Source organism: Hemiscyllium ocellatum, chromosome 12 (genome assembly GCF_020745735.1).
Source record: "Hemiscyllium ocellatum isolate sHemOce1 chromosome 12, sHemOce1.pat.X.cur, whole genome shotgun sequence".
NCBI lineage: Eukaryota > Metazoa > Chordata > Chondrichthyes > Orectolobiformes > Hemiscylliidae > Hemiscyllium > Hemiscyllium ocellatum.
The window spans coordinates 62,799,662-62,819,900 of record NC_083412.1 but is presented as its reverse complement, the minus strand read 5'-3'; the positions used below and the strand labels follow the sequence as shown (position 1 = coordinate 62,819,900).

Here is a 20,239-nt window from a genome sequence, read left to right as displayed (position 1 = left end):
TGGCACTGGGATCACTCTTTATGTTCAGCTCAAGATTCAGTTCAACTCATAGGCCACCAGAAAGCATCTATTTTAGCAATATCCGAAGATACAGGAAAATACATATGTATGCTATGTCATTTTTTTCAAAAACATTATGCAAAGGTAGTATACACCTACACTTACCTATTAGCTTTCAGAAGTGCTTACCATGTGGTACTATGATCTGAAAAGGTTTGCTTGGGTTTTTCAAGTTCCAAAGGGTTAAACTACCATCTGAATGGCTACACATGAATTGCCTCCCTTCATGATGCCAGCTGACAGAATGGATGGCCTATAAGTAAAGTTATAGTGAGTATATTATATTCTTGTGAGTAATATATTATGCTTTATTGGTGTCTTTGAAGCAATATATTATTGATGTTACAGATCAATATACCCTTATACTTTACATTCATTAAATAATGGAAAAAAAAATAAATGTAATCTATTTATGCACATTACATTTGACACCCATGCATACTGATTGCTAAATAAGGCACTCCATTAAACTCTGATATGAAATTATATTGTGTGTGGAGATAACAATACAAAATCAATGCTTTATTGTCAAAACGTAGGACAAGCAATTGTACATAATCTAATCCTTACAGTTTATTATGATCAATCATCATGTTAGATATTCTCCAATTCATCTGCCCTCCAAATCTGTATCCAGGTCTTTTCTCAGCCTATCTCCTTCTGCTGAGGTACACCATCACATGCCATCAATTCATGATTCCATCTGCCGCACACTACTGTGCTTCTATTTGAAATAGTTGAACCATGCTGAGAACACCCTCCCCCTACTCCATTTGAATAGTTATGCTGAGACCATATTTATTGTAGGCACAAACCCAGTATCATCCATCTGGAAAATCTTAAAATAGCACAGGGGGCAGCGACTTGACCTAATGGATGGAAAACTAAATGCTTGAAAAACATTCATGGATTGGAGGCAGTTCAGAGGGTTTATTAAGTTATTTCTGGGATAAAAGCATTATGAGGAAAGATTGAGCAGTTTGGATCTACATTCAATACAGTTTAGCAGAATGAGAGACGATCTTCATGAACCATACATAATTTCGAAGGAGGTTGATAGGATATTTAATGAGAGAACATTTCCCTCATGGGGTAATCTAGAACTAGGAGAGCCATATCAGAGTAAGGGGACTCTCATTTACAATGAAAATGAGGAAGAACTTCTCTAACACAATTATTATCTTTGGAATTGTCCACCTCAAAAGCACTGGAGACTAATTTATTGAATATATTCAAAGGTATATCAGTCAAATGGTTAATGCATTCTGGAGTCAAGGATTTTGGGGCAGTGAGGAGTGAAAGGGGTAATAGGCCAGAGAATGCTGTTAAGGCCCCACTCAAATCAGGAATAAAAGGGCTTTTCTTACTCCTATGTATTATGTCTTATAGCGCTTCCAGGTTCCATTCCTGCCCTGGAAATCTTCCTGAAGACAGCCAATTAAGAGGCAACTTTTGTATCCAATGGGAGGATCCTTGAGGTTGCAAACCCATTTAAAGATCTACAGCTCTGGAAGAATGGCAGCCTCGTCAACAGAGCTGGGCATAACTGCAACTGAATGGGGGTTATCAGAATGGTCGACATTCTCTGAAGAAACTCAAATGATTTTAACAAGAAAATCTGGCCCCCTCTACCTTTTGGCAGAAATTCCCACCATAGGATGGCTATCATAACTTCTTCTATTTCTCTTAGAAGGTTTTCCTTTTGCTTTTTGAACTCCCCTTCACATGTGGACCTTGGAGCTTCCACCACCTGATGTTCTGACTATATTGTGTCTGCTAACATTTTGGGCTTTTTTTTGTAAACAGCCCTGCCATCAGCACTCTATGGTCAGCACCTTGTTTTGAAGATTTTCTGGTCCTTTTGTTTCCTCTGCATATTCTTAGTTCCTTTTCACATAAGGTGGTTTCTATGTTCTTGTTACTAAGTATTTAGCATTAGCAGTTGTTATAGATTAGATTAAATTACTTACAGTGCGGAAACAGGCCCTTCGGCCCAACAAGTCCACACTGACCTGCCGAAGCGCAACCCACCCAGACCCATTCCCCTACATTTACCCCTTCACCTAACACTACTGGCATTTTAGCATGGCCAATTCACCTAAACTGCACATTTTTAGATTGTGGGAGGAAACCCGAGCACCCAGAGGAAACCCACGCAGACACGGGGAGAATGTGCAAACTCCACACAGAGAGTCGCCTGAGGCAGGAACTGAACCCGGGTTCTGGCGCTGTGAGGCTCTTTCTTCATTTGCTTCTCTGAAATTATTCCCGCCATTGATAAGCAGACTTTCTCACACTTCCTCGCTTTATCCGTCCATTTAAGTCATCCACATCACAATCCTGTCATTGCGTAGTATTATTTAAATTACATTGTCCATCTGTTCTCAAAATTTCTCATCCTCTGCCAGTCCACATTCACACTGTGATGCATAACAGTTAATTATGCATCACATTTCCACCTGAAATTCTATCTTTCCTTTGATGATTCTGTTACTAATTTTGTTCGTCTTTAGCACACCCCTTGTCCTTCATTTCTATAGTAAGTGTGATTCCAACATCATTTCTACTTTCACCCAATCCATGATAGTCAAGTTTGTATCCACTATCAATTTCTCTTGCTTTACTAATCTTTCACGTTGTTTCTGCAGTCTCATGATGATTATTCCTTTTTTCAGTATTATGTCAATTATTTCAATACTTCTGACTACCAGGGTTACTGACTGTGGACTTGCTATTTTGAGTTTGGTTGTCTTTTCACCTCTCCAGCAATTATCACTGTAATTCTGCATAAAGGACACTTGCACTCACTGTACCACTGGGCTTTTGCTTGATCATTTACTTGATCATATACCTGGATGCTCACAACATCCATTATTTGCCTTTATGCACCTTGCCCCTCAATCAGAGATGCCACGCTCTCAATATTGCTGTATTGTAACGCCATTCAGCACAGATGAGATGTCAGGAAACTCATTATGGTTGTCAGCAATCCTTGGTTAAGTCAAGGGAGTTAGGTTTTACTAAGGGGTCCCAGCATAGTCAGTCAATATCAGTCCAGGAGCTTGGGCACAGTCAGTCAACCAATCAGAGCAGGATTCTCCTCATAATGGGTGTGGAGCTGAATGCCAGGCAGCCCACCACCTATTGTGACTCCTTCTGCCTGATCATGGGCTGAATTACTCCAAGGTATGAGACAGAGAGAGGTAAGTACTGAGAGACGTGAATGTGGCTGGCACCACTACCACTTTTAATGTAGGTGAGATGGTGTCCCAAGCAAGTGAATAGGCAGCAGACAGCATTCAGGTTTATTGAGTAATAAGAGTGGGTTGGTGACAGTGTGTTAGGGAAGACATTACAGGCAATAGTAAGTATACTGTTTCACTCATGGTTACATCCTCCTGTCCCTCACTGCTGACAAAAACAGATTATTCTGTTTTAAGAGGTGTGACTATCCTCAGTAAAATACGTTCTGATGTTTCTCCCCCTTTCTTATGTTATGCACTATCTGCAGTTCAGCTCTTAGATCAATAATCCTGAATTGGAACATCTTAGATGCTTAGGGCGGCATGGTGGCTCAGTGGTTCGCACTGCTACCTCACAGCACCAGGGTCCCAGGTTCGATTTCAGCCTTGGGTTCCAGTCTGCGTGGAGTTTGCACATTCCCTGTGTGGGTTTCCTCCAGGTACTCTGGCTTCCTCCCACAGTCCAAAGATGTGCAGGCCAGGTGAATTGGCCATGCTAAATTGCCCATGGGACATTAGTCAGAGGGAAATGGGTCTGGGTAGGTTACTTTCGGAGGATTGGTATGGACTGGTTGGGCCGAAGGTCCTATTTCCACACTGTAGGGAATCTAATCTAATCTAATATCTGCAAATATGTTTGTCCTGGAATGCTTTGGCATACAAAATCTCCCATTTCTACAGCTGCAACATAGCATTTGCTCTGCTGTTGCTACCTATCTTATTTAGTTAATTTCATTTTTTAATTAACTGAATAATTCCCAGGTAAATAAAATTTACTGTGCTTATTAAATGCTAGCACCACCTACAACTGAAACTGTACTATTCTTAATTACAAAGGTTAGTTTTCTAAATGTTTATTTTAACTATTTTATTTTATATTTTATTTATTTTAGTTTTAAACCAGTGTTATAACCCAATACGTGGTTGCAACACTGCATTGTGACTATGCTGATCACCCATCTAATGTTATTGCCTCAGGTGGGTTGAAGGTGAGTTCAATGCCTAATTAAAGGCATTGTGTTTCGTGAAATGGCAGATGATGTCCATTGCAGCAGAAACATCAGCTGCAGATTGCAGCCAAGTAAAGGGCCTGCCACTGCTTTGTACAAGGGAGTGCAGGTATTTGGAGTGTTAGGTGAATTGGCCATGCTAAATTGCCCATAGTGCTAGGTGCATTAATCAGAGGGAAATGGGTCTGGGTGGGTTACTCTTCAGAGGGTCGGTGTGGACTGGTTGAGCCGAAGGGCCTGTTTCCGCTTTATAGAAAATCTAACCTAATCGAAACCCTCAGCACTCAGCGAGTTGGCCAATTGGTCCATCAAATAGCATAATACTGTGCCTAATCATGCAGTAAAATTCCACATGTCAAAAATGATTCTGGTTCAAAAAATGCTGTATATTAATGTGAATGAGACTACTCATATTTGGCAATTTCCACTTTGAAAACTTCTTCCTGGCCTTTTTTAATCTATTAAATTTCACAAGGCGCTCAATAGGTCATTAAATGGAGGTTTTTGATTCACCTGTACTCCTGTGAAAATTGCATCATTGTATTCCAGCAGCACTGGCTTCCAGTGTTGCCCATCAGAAACAAACTTTCCACCTCACAAAATTCAGCCCATTTTTGGGCAAAGAGAAAAGGATTGATCTGACTATAATTTAAATGGTGAAAATATAGGAGAAATGGCAGCCCAAAGAGAATTATAGATCCCTACACATATAACACTAAAATATAGTGGTAAGATTCAAAGAAAGAATAAAAAAGGTTAATGGACCTTTATGTCAGAGGTTTATAATAGAAGGGATGGAGCTTTTTTTTACAGCTACAAAAAAACCTGAATGGATCACATCTGGAATTCTGTATGCAGTTTTAGTTATTGCATCAAGAAAGGCATTTTGGTCTTGAAAGAATTGCAGTAACGAGAATATTACAAGGTTCTAAAGGTTATATATTGAATAAAGCTGATATGAAGCAGCATGTACCTTTAGGAATATGTGAAATTTAGAAACAATTTGATTGAGGTTTCTAAGATTGAAAAAAAACAAGGACAAGGGAATATAATCTTGATATCAGAGCCAGAAGAGAAGTTAAGCCATTCTTGTTCATTTAAAAGGGGGAGAATCTTGGAACTCTTTCCTCCTAAAAATGTCAGGTTGCCGGCTCAGCTATTGTTTTAATTCTAAGATTGAAAGAAATTTTCTGAACAAGGATATTACAAGAAATTGACCAAGGCAGGTGGATAGAATTAAGATACAGACCAACCACCAACTCACCAAACAGGACAGGAATTAAAGTTTATTTCTGGTCCTCTGTTTCTAAATCAATAATAATCATAGATTTTACAACACAAATATGAGTTTATAAACCTGGTGAATTAAACTCCCTCTGGTTGCATACATTCAAAATATTGGAGTTTTTCCAGCAATTTCTGTTTCTGGTTAGGAATATAATTTTTTCTCTAGAACTAAAGGCCCCACCTGTCCTTGGTGGATTAAAACATTTAGTATTCAGTGTTAATAGTAAAGCAATTTATGAGTGTAATTGCTTTAGATTACACTGTAAATAGCTGAAAATACTGCTAAAGATGCATAACCCTGACTATGTCAGATCTTCTGGAATTAATCTCACTTGAATGTTTGTAGTGGTGCTCCCAGCTGTGTCTGCAGCAATATTGTTCTGAATGCTAAGGATGGAAGATTACTGTCATGAACTGGAGCAAAAGTCCATGGAAAATGTAATTTACTATAACTCTTTATTGTTTTCATCAGAAAAAATCGCATGTAACTAAGCTCAATGTGAAATAATTAATTTGAAAACAAATACTGGAGCAGCCTAGCATCTGTTTCACAGAGATTGATGTTGAGTTGATGTCTGAGGTAATCTCTTTACCATTTCAGGATATTGCCCTATTGAAATCTCTCACTATTCAGGAGAGCAAAATAAAATATTCAAAGTTTTTCACAAAGGAGGAGATCAATTTTTTAAAAATCTTTTGGTGCCTGAAGGCTACTCAGTTCCAATCCTCAGCTTTAACTCCAAAGGGTTCCTTTTAAATGGTTAGAATTGATATAGATGCATGGAAGCAAATGTGAGAAGATACAATTCTTCTACCACTTCAATGAAAAAGCAGTTGCAGCTGTTTCTCATTTTACATTGATCAGGACTTTGGGGAGATAATGGTTTGTAGTAACGTCAATGGACAAGTAATCCAGAACCCAGCTAAAGCTTTAAGACATGAGTTCAAATCCCTGGTGGAAGTTAAATTGAATTAATAAATTTGAAATATAAAGCTCATCTCAGTGATGATGACCATTAAACTATACTTGATTGTTGCAAAAACCCACAAGTTCATTAATGTTTTTTAGGGAAGGAATTCCGCTAAACCTATCCAGATCTACCTACATCTGACTCCAGACCTATTGCAATTGGGTTGCTTCTTAAATGCTGTCTGAAATTATACAAGAAGCCATTCTTTTCAAGGTCAATTATGTTAAGTAGCAAAATTTGGCACAGCTAGCAATATCTCCATCAGATCAAAAATCAAAAAGAATTCCAAATCTCAAAGGGAAGAAAAATTTATACCACATGAGCAAACATTACTGATTGGTTACCAAGTGGTTGCTGATTGGTTAGCTGATGGACTCTGATTGGTCAAAGCTTTGCTATGGGAAATGCATCACTGAACTGTTGACCCCATACAAATTCTTAATTGGAATTTTTTTAACCAAGATCTCTGTACTGTCATTTTATATTCACCTATTTACTACATATCTCTGAAGCAGGTGGGATGTGAATCCAGGCCTTCCTGTACAGGGTAGCACACTACCACCGTGCCACAAGATGGCCCTTAAGAAAGACACAGTAGTAGTGTGAAATTGCTAGCTTCACGTGTTGTCCAAATTGTTGACACACTTTACCTTCCAAGGTAATGTGAGGTGAACTAAGCATGTTGTAGGCAAAAAGTGTCAGCCTTAGGCACACAGTCTTGTACGAGGAGAATGTAGATAAACCAACCGAAAATTTTTAATCCACCTGTTTGGACAATTTATGGCACAGATCTGGGGTAGGTTGTACTCAACTCTAGACTTTCCAACCTCAAGTCCTTAACACCCTAAACCAACCATGTGATTGCACTACACCTTTGCCAATTGGAAAAATCATGGGGATTTTTCACTAGAGCATTCCCCAAGGCAGTTCCTGGAAAAAGTAGAATTAACTTGTCAACCAATCAGCAACTATTTGCTTGCAGTAAAAATTGTTATTCCCCTTGAGATTTGTCATTCTTTCTTCCGTTGTAATTAATGCAAGACAGAAAAAAAAATGATACTATGACTTATTTTCATCAAATGACCAATCCTGGTTCTGGGAAGGAGGAGACAGCATCACACAGAGTTGATCGAAATAAGACAGCCATAAAAGTAAGGCCATCTCACACTATTCTAAAACAGTGGCATTCCAATTCAAAGCATAGAACCTTATTTTTCTACAAGAAACTTTACAGCCTTCTGTTTCTGAGATTGAATTTAACAGGTTTAGATCAAAGTCACCACTCCTATTTCCTCTTGGAGAGCAGTTGTTAGCAATATGGATGGCTGCATCGTGGCAACTGGGAATGGAGGCGGTGTGCACAGTTATTGAAGGTAAGGATTCCATACGGACAGTGGGTGTTTTGTAACAACTTCATAATCAGTTTATTTTCTCTGGTGTTTTCGTAACTTTGCTATTTCATTACTTCAGTTCACTACCTAATGACACTGGGCTGGTGATCAATTTCCGAGCCAGGATGGTAAGTAGATTTGATGGAAACTTGCAGGTGGTGATGTTCCCAAATATCTGCTGTCCTTCTCTTTCTAATGGAAATGGTTCTGAATTTGGAAAGTATCGTCTACGATTCTTTGGTCAATTTCTGCAATACATCTTCTAGGTGGACACGCTGCTGCTACTGAGCATTGGCGGTGAAGAGAGTGGATGCTTAAGGATGCAAGCTGCTTTGTTTTGGATATTGTCAAGCTTCTTGCACTTTGTTAGAGCTGCACTCAAGCTGGAAAGTGGGGAGTAGTATTCCATCACATTCCTGTCTTGTGTCTTGTAAATGGTAAATAAGCTTTGGAGAGTCAGAAGATGACTTACTCAGTCACCACTCCTATTAAACGTCGATTCCTCCTGCCCCTCGGATGGTGTGTGACCTGCTCTGCTTTTTCAGCACCACTCTAATCTAGGAGGCTTATTCAGTTGAGCAAGATACAGCATTGCATCATAGAGCATGAAAAGCTAGAGTGAATCTAATGAAAATCTACTTCCAGGATGAATGATCTGGGTTTGCACTTTCTAAAAATGGCTTTACTTTCTGATGGCTATTTGGTCACTGCAAAGGATATGTGGACCTGTTTATTTTTTGAAATCTTTGAACTTTTCAGCTGCTGAGTGTTTTCATATCCATATGATTAAATACTTGGCATCTTCAGGGATCCTGATTTCAAATACCTGCACTTTATAGGTCCTCCTCACCATCAGAGAGAATCCAGCAGTCATTGAGACAGGGCACTGACATTGCGTGGCAGATTAGGTAGTTTTGAAGCTTCAGTTAGCATTTGATATCCAAATGTTCAGTGAATTTATTACTAAAATGCAACTGGTTGAGAACAATCCAGAGACACCTCTTTGTCATCTTTCCAACATATTTCAGTGTTTCAAAGTTCACATAGACTGCTAAACTGTCCTTAAGTGCTCGTGCATCCTCTTGGATAGCATTCTTCTCTTGGCAGCCTATTGCACTATGAAGAATAATGGACATGTGGACTGCCCATTGTATATTTCCTAGACTTGAATGGCAGCGCACTCTCTTGGTCACCACATTATAGGAAGGATTTTATTGCACTAATTAGGGTGCAGAGAAAATCTGCAAGAATATTAAATGGGTTGGAAGGTTTGAGATATGAGGAAAGATTGGAAAGGCTCTGGTTGTTTTCCTTGGAGTAGCAAAACCTGAGAGGCAACCTAGTAGAAATGTACAAGATTATGAAAGGCATAGATGGGATGGATAGGAAGGTTAATTTTCCACTAGTGGAAGGGTCTATCAGTTTATTGTATTGTCTTACTACAACAGAACTAGATATGAAACTACTCATCAGTTCTCAAAGAGAGAAACTCTGTTTAATCAGATGGATTATCAGATTAGCATTGATCTCATTGAATGGTGGAGCAAACTCAATGGACAAAATGGCCTAGTTCTACTCATAGATCTTATGGTCTTAAAGATGTTTGTTGCTTTGAAAAATTCCTGAAGAAACAGTCATTTCCTTCAGACTTCATAAAACAAATGGGATACTCTATGGTAAGACAAGAAAAAGAAGACTCAACAATTGCCAGGTTTTGATATAGTTTAAATAATAGATGCAAGCATCAATACAATGGAAAGATTAAAGACATGGGCTGGACGTAAATTGGGCAGGCTGCCTTCCTGCACAAACTATGAAGTCAGGTTAGTGATGAAACAATTCGCAAATTCTCATTAGTTAGTTGAACACTTTTTGAACTTGCAAGGCTTTCTGTTTTATTTTTCTTATCCAGAAGATTGGTTCCCTACTTTTTTAATATCGTCTGGTTGTAACTAACCACATTTAGGAATACTTATGGCAGATGCTGAAGGCAACAGAATGCCACCAGCAACTCCTTAAGCTCAAAGAACTTGAGTGCAAAGAATGGAAATATTTATTGCTTCTGTGATTATATGACTATACAAATAAAGCATCCAGCAGCTTGAAGTAGGCCTGAATTTTGAGTAAAAGTGCTACTTTGCTTGCAGCAATCAAAGTGAGACTGATAGAATCTGCTGACAACTCAAGTGATCCCCCTGCCCAGGGGTAAAGGTAAAGTTACGATAGTCCTACCCGGCTAGATGATGAGGGCTGAGGAAATAATAATGGTGAATCAGAAAATGGCAGGGGAGTTGAATAAACTTTGCATCAGTCTTCATTGCAGAAGACACTAATAATTCCAAAAATAATAAATAATCTAGGGCTAAATGGAGAGGTGGAAATAAACACAATGACCATCACTCAAGAAAAAGTAATATTACAACCTCCCTTAATTGATAATTCATAGCTGCCCATTGAGAAACTTGCCTTGCCACTTGACAGATACAAAAGAGATGCAGCTAGTTCCTCCTGATATTGAGATGGCCTCATTGGAGTTCTCACATGATTCTGCCACAAATTGCTCCATTGCCTTTTTTTCCCGGTTCCTTTAAGACTCTGCCTTAATATCTTCCAATATAGTAATCTTAATTCAACCTCTCCTCATAAGTTGGTGATGCTGGTGTTGGACTGGGTGTACAAAGTTAAAAATCACACAATACCAGATTATAGTCCAACAGGTCCAATTAAACCTGTTGGACTATAACCTGGTGTTGTGTGATTTTTAACTCTCCTCATAAGAAAATCCTGGAATAAACCTGGTGAACCTTCTCTGGCCTCCCATGCCAGTATATCATTCCTTAGATATGGAACCTAAAACTGTTCACAGTATAACTAGTACCATGTATAGTTTTATTTTTATACTCTATTCCCTTGAAATAAAGGCCAATGGTCTATTTCACTTCCCTATTACCTATCCAATTGAATGCCAGTTTCTGGGATTCAGACATGAGGCCCTAATCCCCTGATGTTGTGGCTTTAGGAGGTCTCTCCCTACTTAAATCAAATTCAAGTCTTGTGTTCTGCTCACTGAAATTTTCTCACATTATATTCCATCTGTTAAGTTTTTGTCTGAGTACCTAACCTGTTTATATCATTCTCTAGATTGTGACTTCTTTATGATTTGCCTTTCACATATATTGTGTCATCCAGAAACTTGGCGATATTACATTCACTTCTGTCATCCAAGTCATGAATAAATTATTCTATATAATGTGGCCCCAGAACTGATCACTGACACATTCCACTAGTTACAGGTTTCCATCCTAATAATGTTCCTTTCATCCCAGCTCTCTGTCTTTGATTAGTTAGCCAAATGTCTATCCATGTTAATACACAACCCCTCACACCATTGGCTTTTATCTTACTAAATAGCTTTAAGTGCAATACATTATCAAACACCTTTTGGTAATCCAAACATCTATTAGTTCCCCTGTATATGTCCTGCTTGTTACCTCCTCAGACAGCTCTAAAGAATTTTACAGGCACGATTTTTCCCTCACGATGCCATTTTGACTCTGCTTGATTATATTATGTATTCTAAACGCTCTACTTTACATTCTTTATAATGGATTCTAACACATTCCCTGTGAGAGATGTGAAGTTAATGGACCTATAGTTACCATTTTGTTCTCTCCCTCCCCTTTTGAATAAGAGTGTTACAATGACAGCTTTCTAATGTTTTCGGGCCTTTCCAGAATCTAAGGATTCTTGGAAGATTACTAACCAGTCCATGAACTATAATTCTGTAGACACTTCCTTTCAGATCATAAGATGTATTCTATCTGGTCCAGGGGATGTATGGGCTTTCAGCCATATTAGTTTCCCTAGCACTTTTCCTCCAGTGACAGTTATTGTGTTTATTTCCACATCCCCCTTCAGCCCCTTGATTATTTAGTATTTTTAGAATGCTGTTAGTGTCTTTTACTATGAAAACTGATGCAAAGTATTTATTCAATTCCTCTGCCATTTCTTTGTTCTCCATTATTATGTCCTCAGCCTCATCCACTAGATAGGCCTATGTTCATTTTAGCCTCCTTCTTTCTTTTTATACTTATAAAGAAACTCAATTTTCATTTTTATACTACTTGCTAATCTTCCCACATAATTTATTTTCTGCCCCTTTTATTTGGTAATTTTTTCATTGGCTTTTAAAACTTTACCAATTCTGTGGCTTACCACTAATCTTTGCTACATTGTATATTTTTCTTTGAGTTTTATTCTTGGTTAAACATGGTAATTTTGTCCCCTACCTAAAATTCTTCTTTCTCACTCTGATATATCTTTGCTGTCAGTCATGTTTTCTTAAATGTCTGCCATTGGTCCTCAACCATCATTTCTGCTAACCCCTTCTCAGCTCACTCCTGCCATTACCCCTATTTAGCATTAGATTCCCTACAGTCTGGAAACAGGCCCTTCGGCCCAACAAGCCCACACTGACCCATTTCCCTCTGACTAATGCACCTAACAGTATGGGCAATTTAACATGGCCAATTCATCTTTAGAGGAAACCGGAGCACCCAGAAGAAACCCATGCCGACATGGGGAGAACGTGCAATCTCTACACAGATAGTCACCCAAGGCTGGAATCGAACCTAGGACCCTGGTGCTGTTAGGCAGCAGTGCTTTCCACTGAGCCACTGTGCCATTCCAAGTTTAGCATAGTTATTTTCCAATGAAGTTTCTCAGTCTCAAATTGAATGCTAAATTCTACCATTATGGTCACAATTCATTAGGGATCTTTAACTTTGGCATAATTATTAATCCTACCTCATTACACATTACCAGATCCAAAACAATTTGGTCCCTATTTGAATCCACAATATACTTTTTCAGATATAAAAGAAAGTGAACAGTGACAAAAGCATCCATTCATTTATGAAACCATTGAGAGTGGTATGGGATGAATAGAGCATTGCTTCATCATATATTATGTAAATATGATGATGGACTCTAATGAATGCAATTAGAAATGGAATGATTGATGTAGGTCTGGGATGAGAAGGGATTTGTGGCGCAGCAGTCACTCCTTGTTTGATGTGATGTCTTGGACCCTCAGCTGACGAGGAAACTTCACTAAGTTGGAGTGCATGATGTGACCAGTATCATGGTGCAGTGGCTCTGCTGCTTGGACTGGTCTGGGGGGGTCCTCCACTATAGTTCAGACAGGTGATGTTGCATCATCTTGGCATGTTGTGCTCTGCAGCAGGCAGTAAAGCAATGCTGAGGAACTGTGGGAATGGAAGCAGTCTTCCAAGGAAAAACATGAGGACATTAGGGAGAAGGAAGCCCTCCTTTGCATGATGAAGCTCAGCTGGGTCAGGCCTTACAAGCCTGCCAGGACCAGAATGATTCCCACTTCCAGATAATGGGAGCTTGAGTAAAAGATACCATCAACGGATAATGGTTGTTAATCATCAAGCCAGTATTTGGCTTGCATTGTGAGAGCAAACTGCTGTATTCATTTAATCTGTGTTCACTTTTGCTGGCTGTAAATAAAAGCTCATGTTTGGAATTGTTTGATTGCTAACCTGAATGTGATCTTCCCCTGCTGTAATATCTTCAGATCTGGGTGTCCATTGGGCCATGGGGCAGAGCAGAGAGAGGTTGTTTTGACAAGATGTAGCTAAAGATTGTAAACTGTGTGGTCTGGTGTTTAAATAGCAATTAGAGTGAGAGAATGGCTTTCAATGTGCAACGGAGTGCCAACCATGCCGATTATTTATTGTAAACAGCGGGTTTTGTCGATCAGAAACAAAACAGAAATTGCTGGAAAAGCTTTGGCAGCATCTGTCAAGAGAAATCAGAGTTAATGTTTTGGGTCCAGTTCTGAGGAAGGGTCACTGGACCCACAAAATTAGCTCTGATTTCTTTTCACAGATACTGCCAAGCCTGCTGAGCTTTTCCAGCAATTTCTGTTTTTGTTTATGGTTGTTATGTTGCTGGTGAGGGGAACACTGGATTGCAAATGCTTGTCTGAGTGCACAGAAGCCTTTGAAAGGTGGAATGGGTGAAAAGGATGTCAGGTTTTTGGAGGATATTGCTGAGTGGCGAGTAGTTCCAGGATTAGTGCTTTGCAAAATTAAATGAAAAGAACATGATAGTGATGGGACAAGTAGTTAATGAGGAAAGCTTGGAAAGATACAACAAGAAATCTTGTGACCTTGCAGCAAAGTGCCCTCCAATAAAATTCAATGAAATTGGCACTTTGCCAAAAAGTCCTAAGAATAAGCCCCTAGAATCATAGGAGGATTGATAGCTTAAATGTGGAGACGTTGTTTCCCCATATGGGAGGGTTTAGGATCAGAGGGCTCAATATCAGAATAAGGAGTTGCCCACTTAAGACAGCGATGAGGAGGAATTGCTTCTCTCATATGGTTGTGTATCTGTGTATTCTTTAGCGCAAAGGACTGTCAAGGCTGGGTTGTTCAATATATTCGAGGCCTAGACAGAAAAATTGTTTAATTAGTAAAAGATTCTACTTCTATGACCTACTCCTTCTTCTATGAATTATGGTTTTTTCACATAAGCTCTTTTCAAGCACTACCAGTCAGGCAACAGATGTATCAAACAAGCATCAGAAACTACATTTGTAAATGGCAGTGTATTTGTTGCTTTCCCTGCAGAACACAGATATAACATCAACAAAACAGAAATGGCAGGGTTCACTAGCAGAACATCATAGATGGAATTCATGCATTATTGGGATCAATGATCATTAAGGTATAATCAGGAAGGGTACTAAGATGTCAGAATTCATTTCATGGAACAGTACACGGAAACAATCAACATTTGAATAACTTGTCACTTTGTCACTTATCCACAAACTGTCTAAAATATAGTGTGGTCAAACTGCTCATGGTATCAGAAGCTCAAATAATGCCAATAAGATTGGTGGTGACCAATCAAGCCAATGCATTATAGATGGTTCTGCAGAAACTAACATTTACAATATGCCCTTAGAATTGGTACAGTATACAACTTTATAACAACAACTTCATTAGATTTCACCTGACATTTATTTGCTTAATATATGCCCCTGTCTATATCTTCTTAAATTGGTTCCAATTTTCTTTGCTGTTAATTATGCGCAATATTGTTGTCTTATCTGCAAATCTTGATTGTTTGCCTTCTAAACCAGATTATTTAAATATTGGGAGAGAAACCAATGTCTCGCCATAACAGTCCAGTGATTTTCCCTTCTTAGATGTATTGCAGCAAAAATGGAAAATTCAGTGGAAGGGCAATTGAAACCACCTTACATCATTTCATGTTATTGTGTAGACGATTCTAAAGTGAATTGTTTAATAATTTCATTTTTAATGAATGAATGCTTAAGTTAGCTGGTATCCATTTATTTCATGTGAAATAAATGCTTCTTCCATTGTGTACATTTGATTTAGTCATGGAAATGGGTTAAATGCTTCTAGAATGCAGGACGCTGTGTTTGTGGCATATGCAATTAAGAACAACAATATAAATAAATGTAAATATTATTTTGATGTTAATAGCAAGCCAGTTAATATACATTTAATTTTGATAGCAGATAAAAACATTTGAAAATTACAAGATCTTTCCAAAAAAGCTTGAATTCAATAAGTTCTCAGAAATAGGTTGAAGTGTGAATAAAAGTTCACCAAGAAAAGATGAGGAATGTCTGAATTTCACATTTAGCAATTTTACTATATTCAAAATTCATCAGAGATCCATACATGAATTTAGAACATTTTTATACATTTCAATTAACTACTTCATTTTAGTACTAATTATTGATAGCTTATTAGACACAAGTTCTGACCATTTATTATAGTATGTAAATTCATATTTAATCTAATATTTTGAAGACTAGTTACTGTCAAAACCTGCAACTAATTGTGTGAATAATTACAGAAATATGAGATCCACAAAATTTCAATGCTATTAACATATTACCATTCTGGCCATATTTATACAGGTTCATAGCCTTCTAAATTGGATTCAGACAAGTGGATAGAAAACAGCCCACATTATTAATCCAAATGTGGATTCCTCAAATCAAAATTAGTTCAACAAATTCAATTGTCCATCTAAAATATGTCTGCAAATAGTTAAATGTTTTGCTTTTCTATTTGCATTTTAAAATGATCAGATTTACAAAACCTAAAGGAGATTATTCTGAAAATGTTGCCACTCTTACCTATTTCAATCTTACCTGTTCACTCTTACCTATGTCAGACCTCCACTGCTGCAATTAAAGCAACTGCTGCAATTATAGCACCATAAACTCATCACTATAAATTACTTTCTGTTTACTACTTAGTAAGTTGTCCATTAGGACTATTTAAAATTGGTATTTTCTCTTTAAACAATTTAGTACAGGCTGTAGTCTTTACTATAAAGCTACCAAATTCATACATAACCTGCAGTTCCCAAGCATTTCATTACATCACATGGAAAGTACTCATAAAATCAAGGTCCTGTGCAGCTCCACAAAATGAAAACTTCATAAAAGCTGATGTTTGACCCAATCTAAATATTATATAAAATTCATGCACTAAAGCTAGATCCACATTTTCCAAAAGTGAATCTTACATTCTTTAAAACATTAACATTTTACTCACCTCATCATAATAAAATCTGAAATCTGCTCTCTTTGACCTTATGTCCCACAGCACAACTGTTCCACTTTCAAATCCCATGAGCAGCTGCAACATGAAATTGAAGATATCAATTCCAAACAAATATATTTGTTTCACCTTCAAGTCTAATGCAGCAACAGAATGTGTTACATTTTTACATGTAAATTCTATGTTTATTAGCTGTGTACATCTTCGCAGTGTAGAAACTGCAAAACAATATTTTAGGACATAAAACATTATAGAGCAGTACAGGCCTTTCGGCACTTGATGTTGCATGAAGTGGAAATCTGACACAATGCATATACTGAGACCAAAAAGAGAAAATATGTTACAGCCACACAGAGTTACAGATGGACCATGAGAACAAAATATTATTTTTAAATAGCAAATCATGATTTAAATAAATGTTTACCTTTTCTGGACGTTATGAGACCTCTGAGTTATAAATAGGTTTGTAGTATTTTCTCACTCTATCAAATGCAAGCGTAAATTGCACACAATTAAGTGGATATGGTGAAGATTTCAAAAACACAGGATTGACTTCAATGGAGGATGAGCTAAAGAAAATTGTAGAAAATTGGCATGGACATGATGGGCCAAATGTCTTCCTGTGCTGTAACCATTCTAGCACTGGATTATTGTGTTCTTCTTGTGGGTTTGAAGGCAGGTGGAGCTTCGTACCAAGCGCTTAACCGTATGATCTAAGATTTTGATGACCACTTAATGGTCTCATTTCCTTGCCACCAGTATTTTACCCTTGACAGGGTGAGTCCAATGTCATATGGGAAGCCTGGTAAATCGAGCTGTGTTGGTTACTATCAATTAAGAAGGCCCCCCTTAAGGACACAGTGGAAAAACTGCTCACAAGGTCAGTGAACCACCCCCCGCTTTAAACCTCCACACTGGCTTCTTGAACCTGGTCCCTCCCATGTTGAATGAAGAGTCCCTGCTGCATGATCTTTGAGCTGTCCATTTGTGTAAAACTGTAATGGTACATTTCTGGTGTAGACAGAGACAGAGCCACCCCATGTGCATGGCCTTGATGAAATGATACTGCTGGTCAGGCACCCCACTTGCTGTTGAATGGAAGCTGGATTCATTCAGGGAAGACCAGAAACAGAGGTTAATCCAGTGATTGAAGACCAGATTGAAGGTACACCGCTAGTTATGGTGTCTAAGGACTTCAACTCGAGTAAGGTACTGGTATTTGTGCCAGGTTATTTGTGTGAACAAGCCCATCAGGAAATGCTGGGAAGAGGTACGAGTATTCAAAGATGTCCATAGCCCACCTTTGAGGTACTGACAGGTGTTTTTGTGGTCAGCAGTAATGTGACACAGTTACAACACAGGTTTTATGAATACAAGCAAGCTGAAGGAAAGGACCTGGTATCCCTGAAGGTGGTGAACTTGTTCAATTGCACTGTGCTCCTAGACCCCTCTTTCAAATCGATCAGGGATAGGCAATGGAAAGATCACCTGGTAGTAGCAATGAGGGATGGAAAAGTCCAGATAGAGTGGAGAAGACTAAATAGTGACAGTCTTAATTGCTTAATTCAATATGAAGGTCACTTCATCCAGATCATGAAGAATGATTGAACTCTTAAGACCAGAAAAGAGGCCACCATCAGCAAGTTAACTGTTAGAATGGATGGAGATATAAATGTCAGGTTGAAGAGGCAGGCAGAACAAATTCCTGCACAGATGCACCCTGGCTGGTCTACCTCTATGGTAAGCCTAACATAAGAGCATAAGAAATAGGAGTAGTAGGTTATTTCCAGCCTGTCCCTTCATTCTATAACACCATGGTTGATCTGCCTCATGCCTCAACTCTTCCACCAGTTCATCATAGCCCTCAGCTCACAGATAGTTCAAATAACTATCTACCTCCTCTTTCAAACTCTCTGGAGAAAAGCAGACATGCACCACCATCAGAGAAGAAATTCCTTTGCATCTCAGTTTTAAAAGACTGTCTCCTTATTCTATAACTAAGTTTTCTAGTTTGAGATTCCCCCAATGGTGGAAACAACTGGTTTGTCATGCCCCCTCAGAAACTGCTTCGTTTCAATAAGATCACACTTCATCTTTCTAAATTACAATTAATGAAGGCCCAACCTATTTTGCTGTTCTTGATAAGCCAGCACCTTCAGCCAAGCATCAGTCGAGTGAATCCTTTTTCAACTGACTCAATTGCTCTTCTATTTTCTCTTAAATACTGGGTCCAAAGCTGCATACGAACCCCTGGTGTGAACTTATCAATGTCCTTTACAGTTGTAACAAGACTCTATTATTTTTAAATTCCAACCCTCTAGCAAAAAAGGCCAAATTTTCATTTGCCTTTTTCATTACTTGCTGCACCTGCATCCTAACCTTTCATGTTACATGCAAAAAAATACACCTGGATCCCCCGTTCTGTAATGTTTTAGGAGGTTTTTCCCACTTAGATAATCATCTGTCTTTTGACTCTTCTGAGCAAAGTGCATGACTTCACACTCTCCTATATTAAACATCATCTCCCAAGTTTTTGCTAACTCACTCAACCTATCTATGTAATCTTGCAGATTCCTTATGTTCTCATCACAACATGCCCTTTTTTGTGTCATTAGCCAATTGGATACATTATACTCTGCCTCCTCGTTCAATTCATTAATACAGACGATAAATAATTGGGACTCTGGAATTTATCCTGCAGCACTGCACCAGTTATGTCTTTCCAACCTAAAAAAAATTAATTTCAATACTGTTACCCCCAATACTGTGAACTCTTACCTTGTGCCATAATCTTTATCAGGCACTTTGTTGAATGTCTTCTGTAAATCTAATTACACAACATCTATCAACTCCCCTTTATCAACTCGGTCTCTTTCCCTTCTTGAAAAGGTTGGAACCCTCTAGGAATCCAAAGAATTCTGGAATATTTTGATCAATGCCCCCACTATCTCTGTAGTTGCTTCCTTTAAAACACTTGGATGCAAGCCATTGGGTCCTGGCTAATAGTCTGTCCTTAGTCCCACTAGTTTATCAAATACTTTTTCCCCTTGTGACAGAGACTGTTACAAGAGTTTTCCTCCTACTTTGTTATCTGATATCTTTGGGATGGTTATAGTGTCCTCCTCCTTAAAATCAAATGCAAAATTTTTGTTCAAATTATCTACTATTTCCTTGCTCCCTAATGTGAATTCTTGAGTTGCTTTCCCTAAGGGTCTCATATTCACTTTAGCCACTCTTTTGCTTATACCTGTTGCCATTTGTTTTTAATATTTGCTGTTTTTTAAAAATATTTCTTACCAATTACTTTCAGAAACAATTTTCTCCCTCTTCAGAATTGCAGATTTATTATGGTGCAGAAGGTCATTCAGCCCATCATGCCTGCCGTGAGTCCATTATCTAATGCCAATCACCATCCAATGCCCTTGAATGCTTCAATTGAACCTGCCTCCACCACATTTCTAGGCAATGCATTCCATCCCCTAACAACTTGATGTGTGAAAATGCTTTCTATTTCTCATACCAGCTTTGCTTCATTTGCATATCACGTTGAGCCTATGTGCTTCAGCAGCATTTTAGTCATCAGTTACTGGTTCCAAAAAATTCCATATATTCTGGCCTACCACTGGATTTCACCAC

At 38.4% G+C, this 20,239-nt stretch overlaps 1 protein-coding gene across 1 annotated transcript in view; it reads right to left on the bottom strand.

Moving 5' to 3' along the window:
* Positions 1 to 20,239, bottom strand: part of stxbp5l (syntaxin binding protein 5L) — a 512,076-nt gene that overhangs the window by 258,765 nt on the left and 233,072 nt on the right. Inside the window, exons 7-8 of the mRNA XM_060832791.1 lie at positions 16,598 to 16,681; positions 190 to 313 (exon numbers count right to left, since the gene is read on the bottom strand). Coding sequence (XP_060688774.1) covers positions 190 to 313; positions 16,598 to 16,681 — 208 coding nt within the window. The remainder of the gene's footprint in view (positions 1 to 189; positions 314 to 16,597; positions 16,682 to 20,239) is intronic.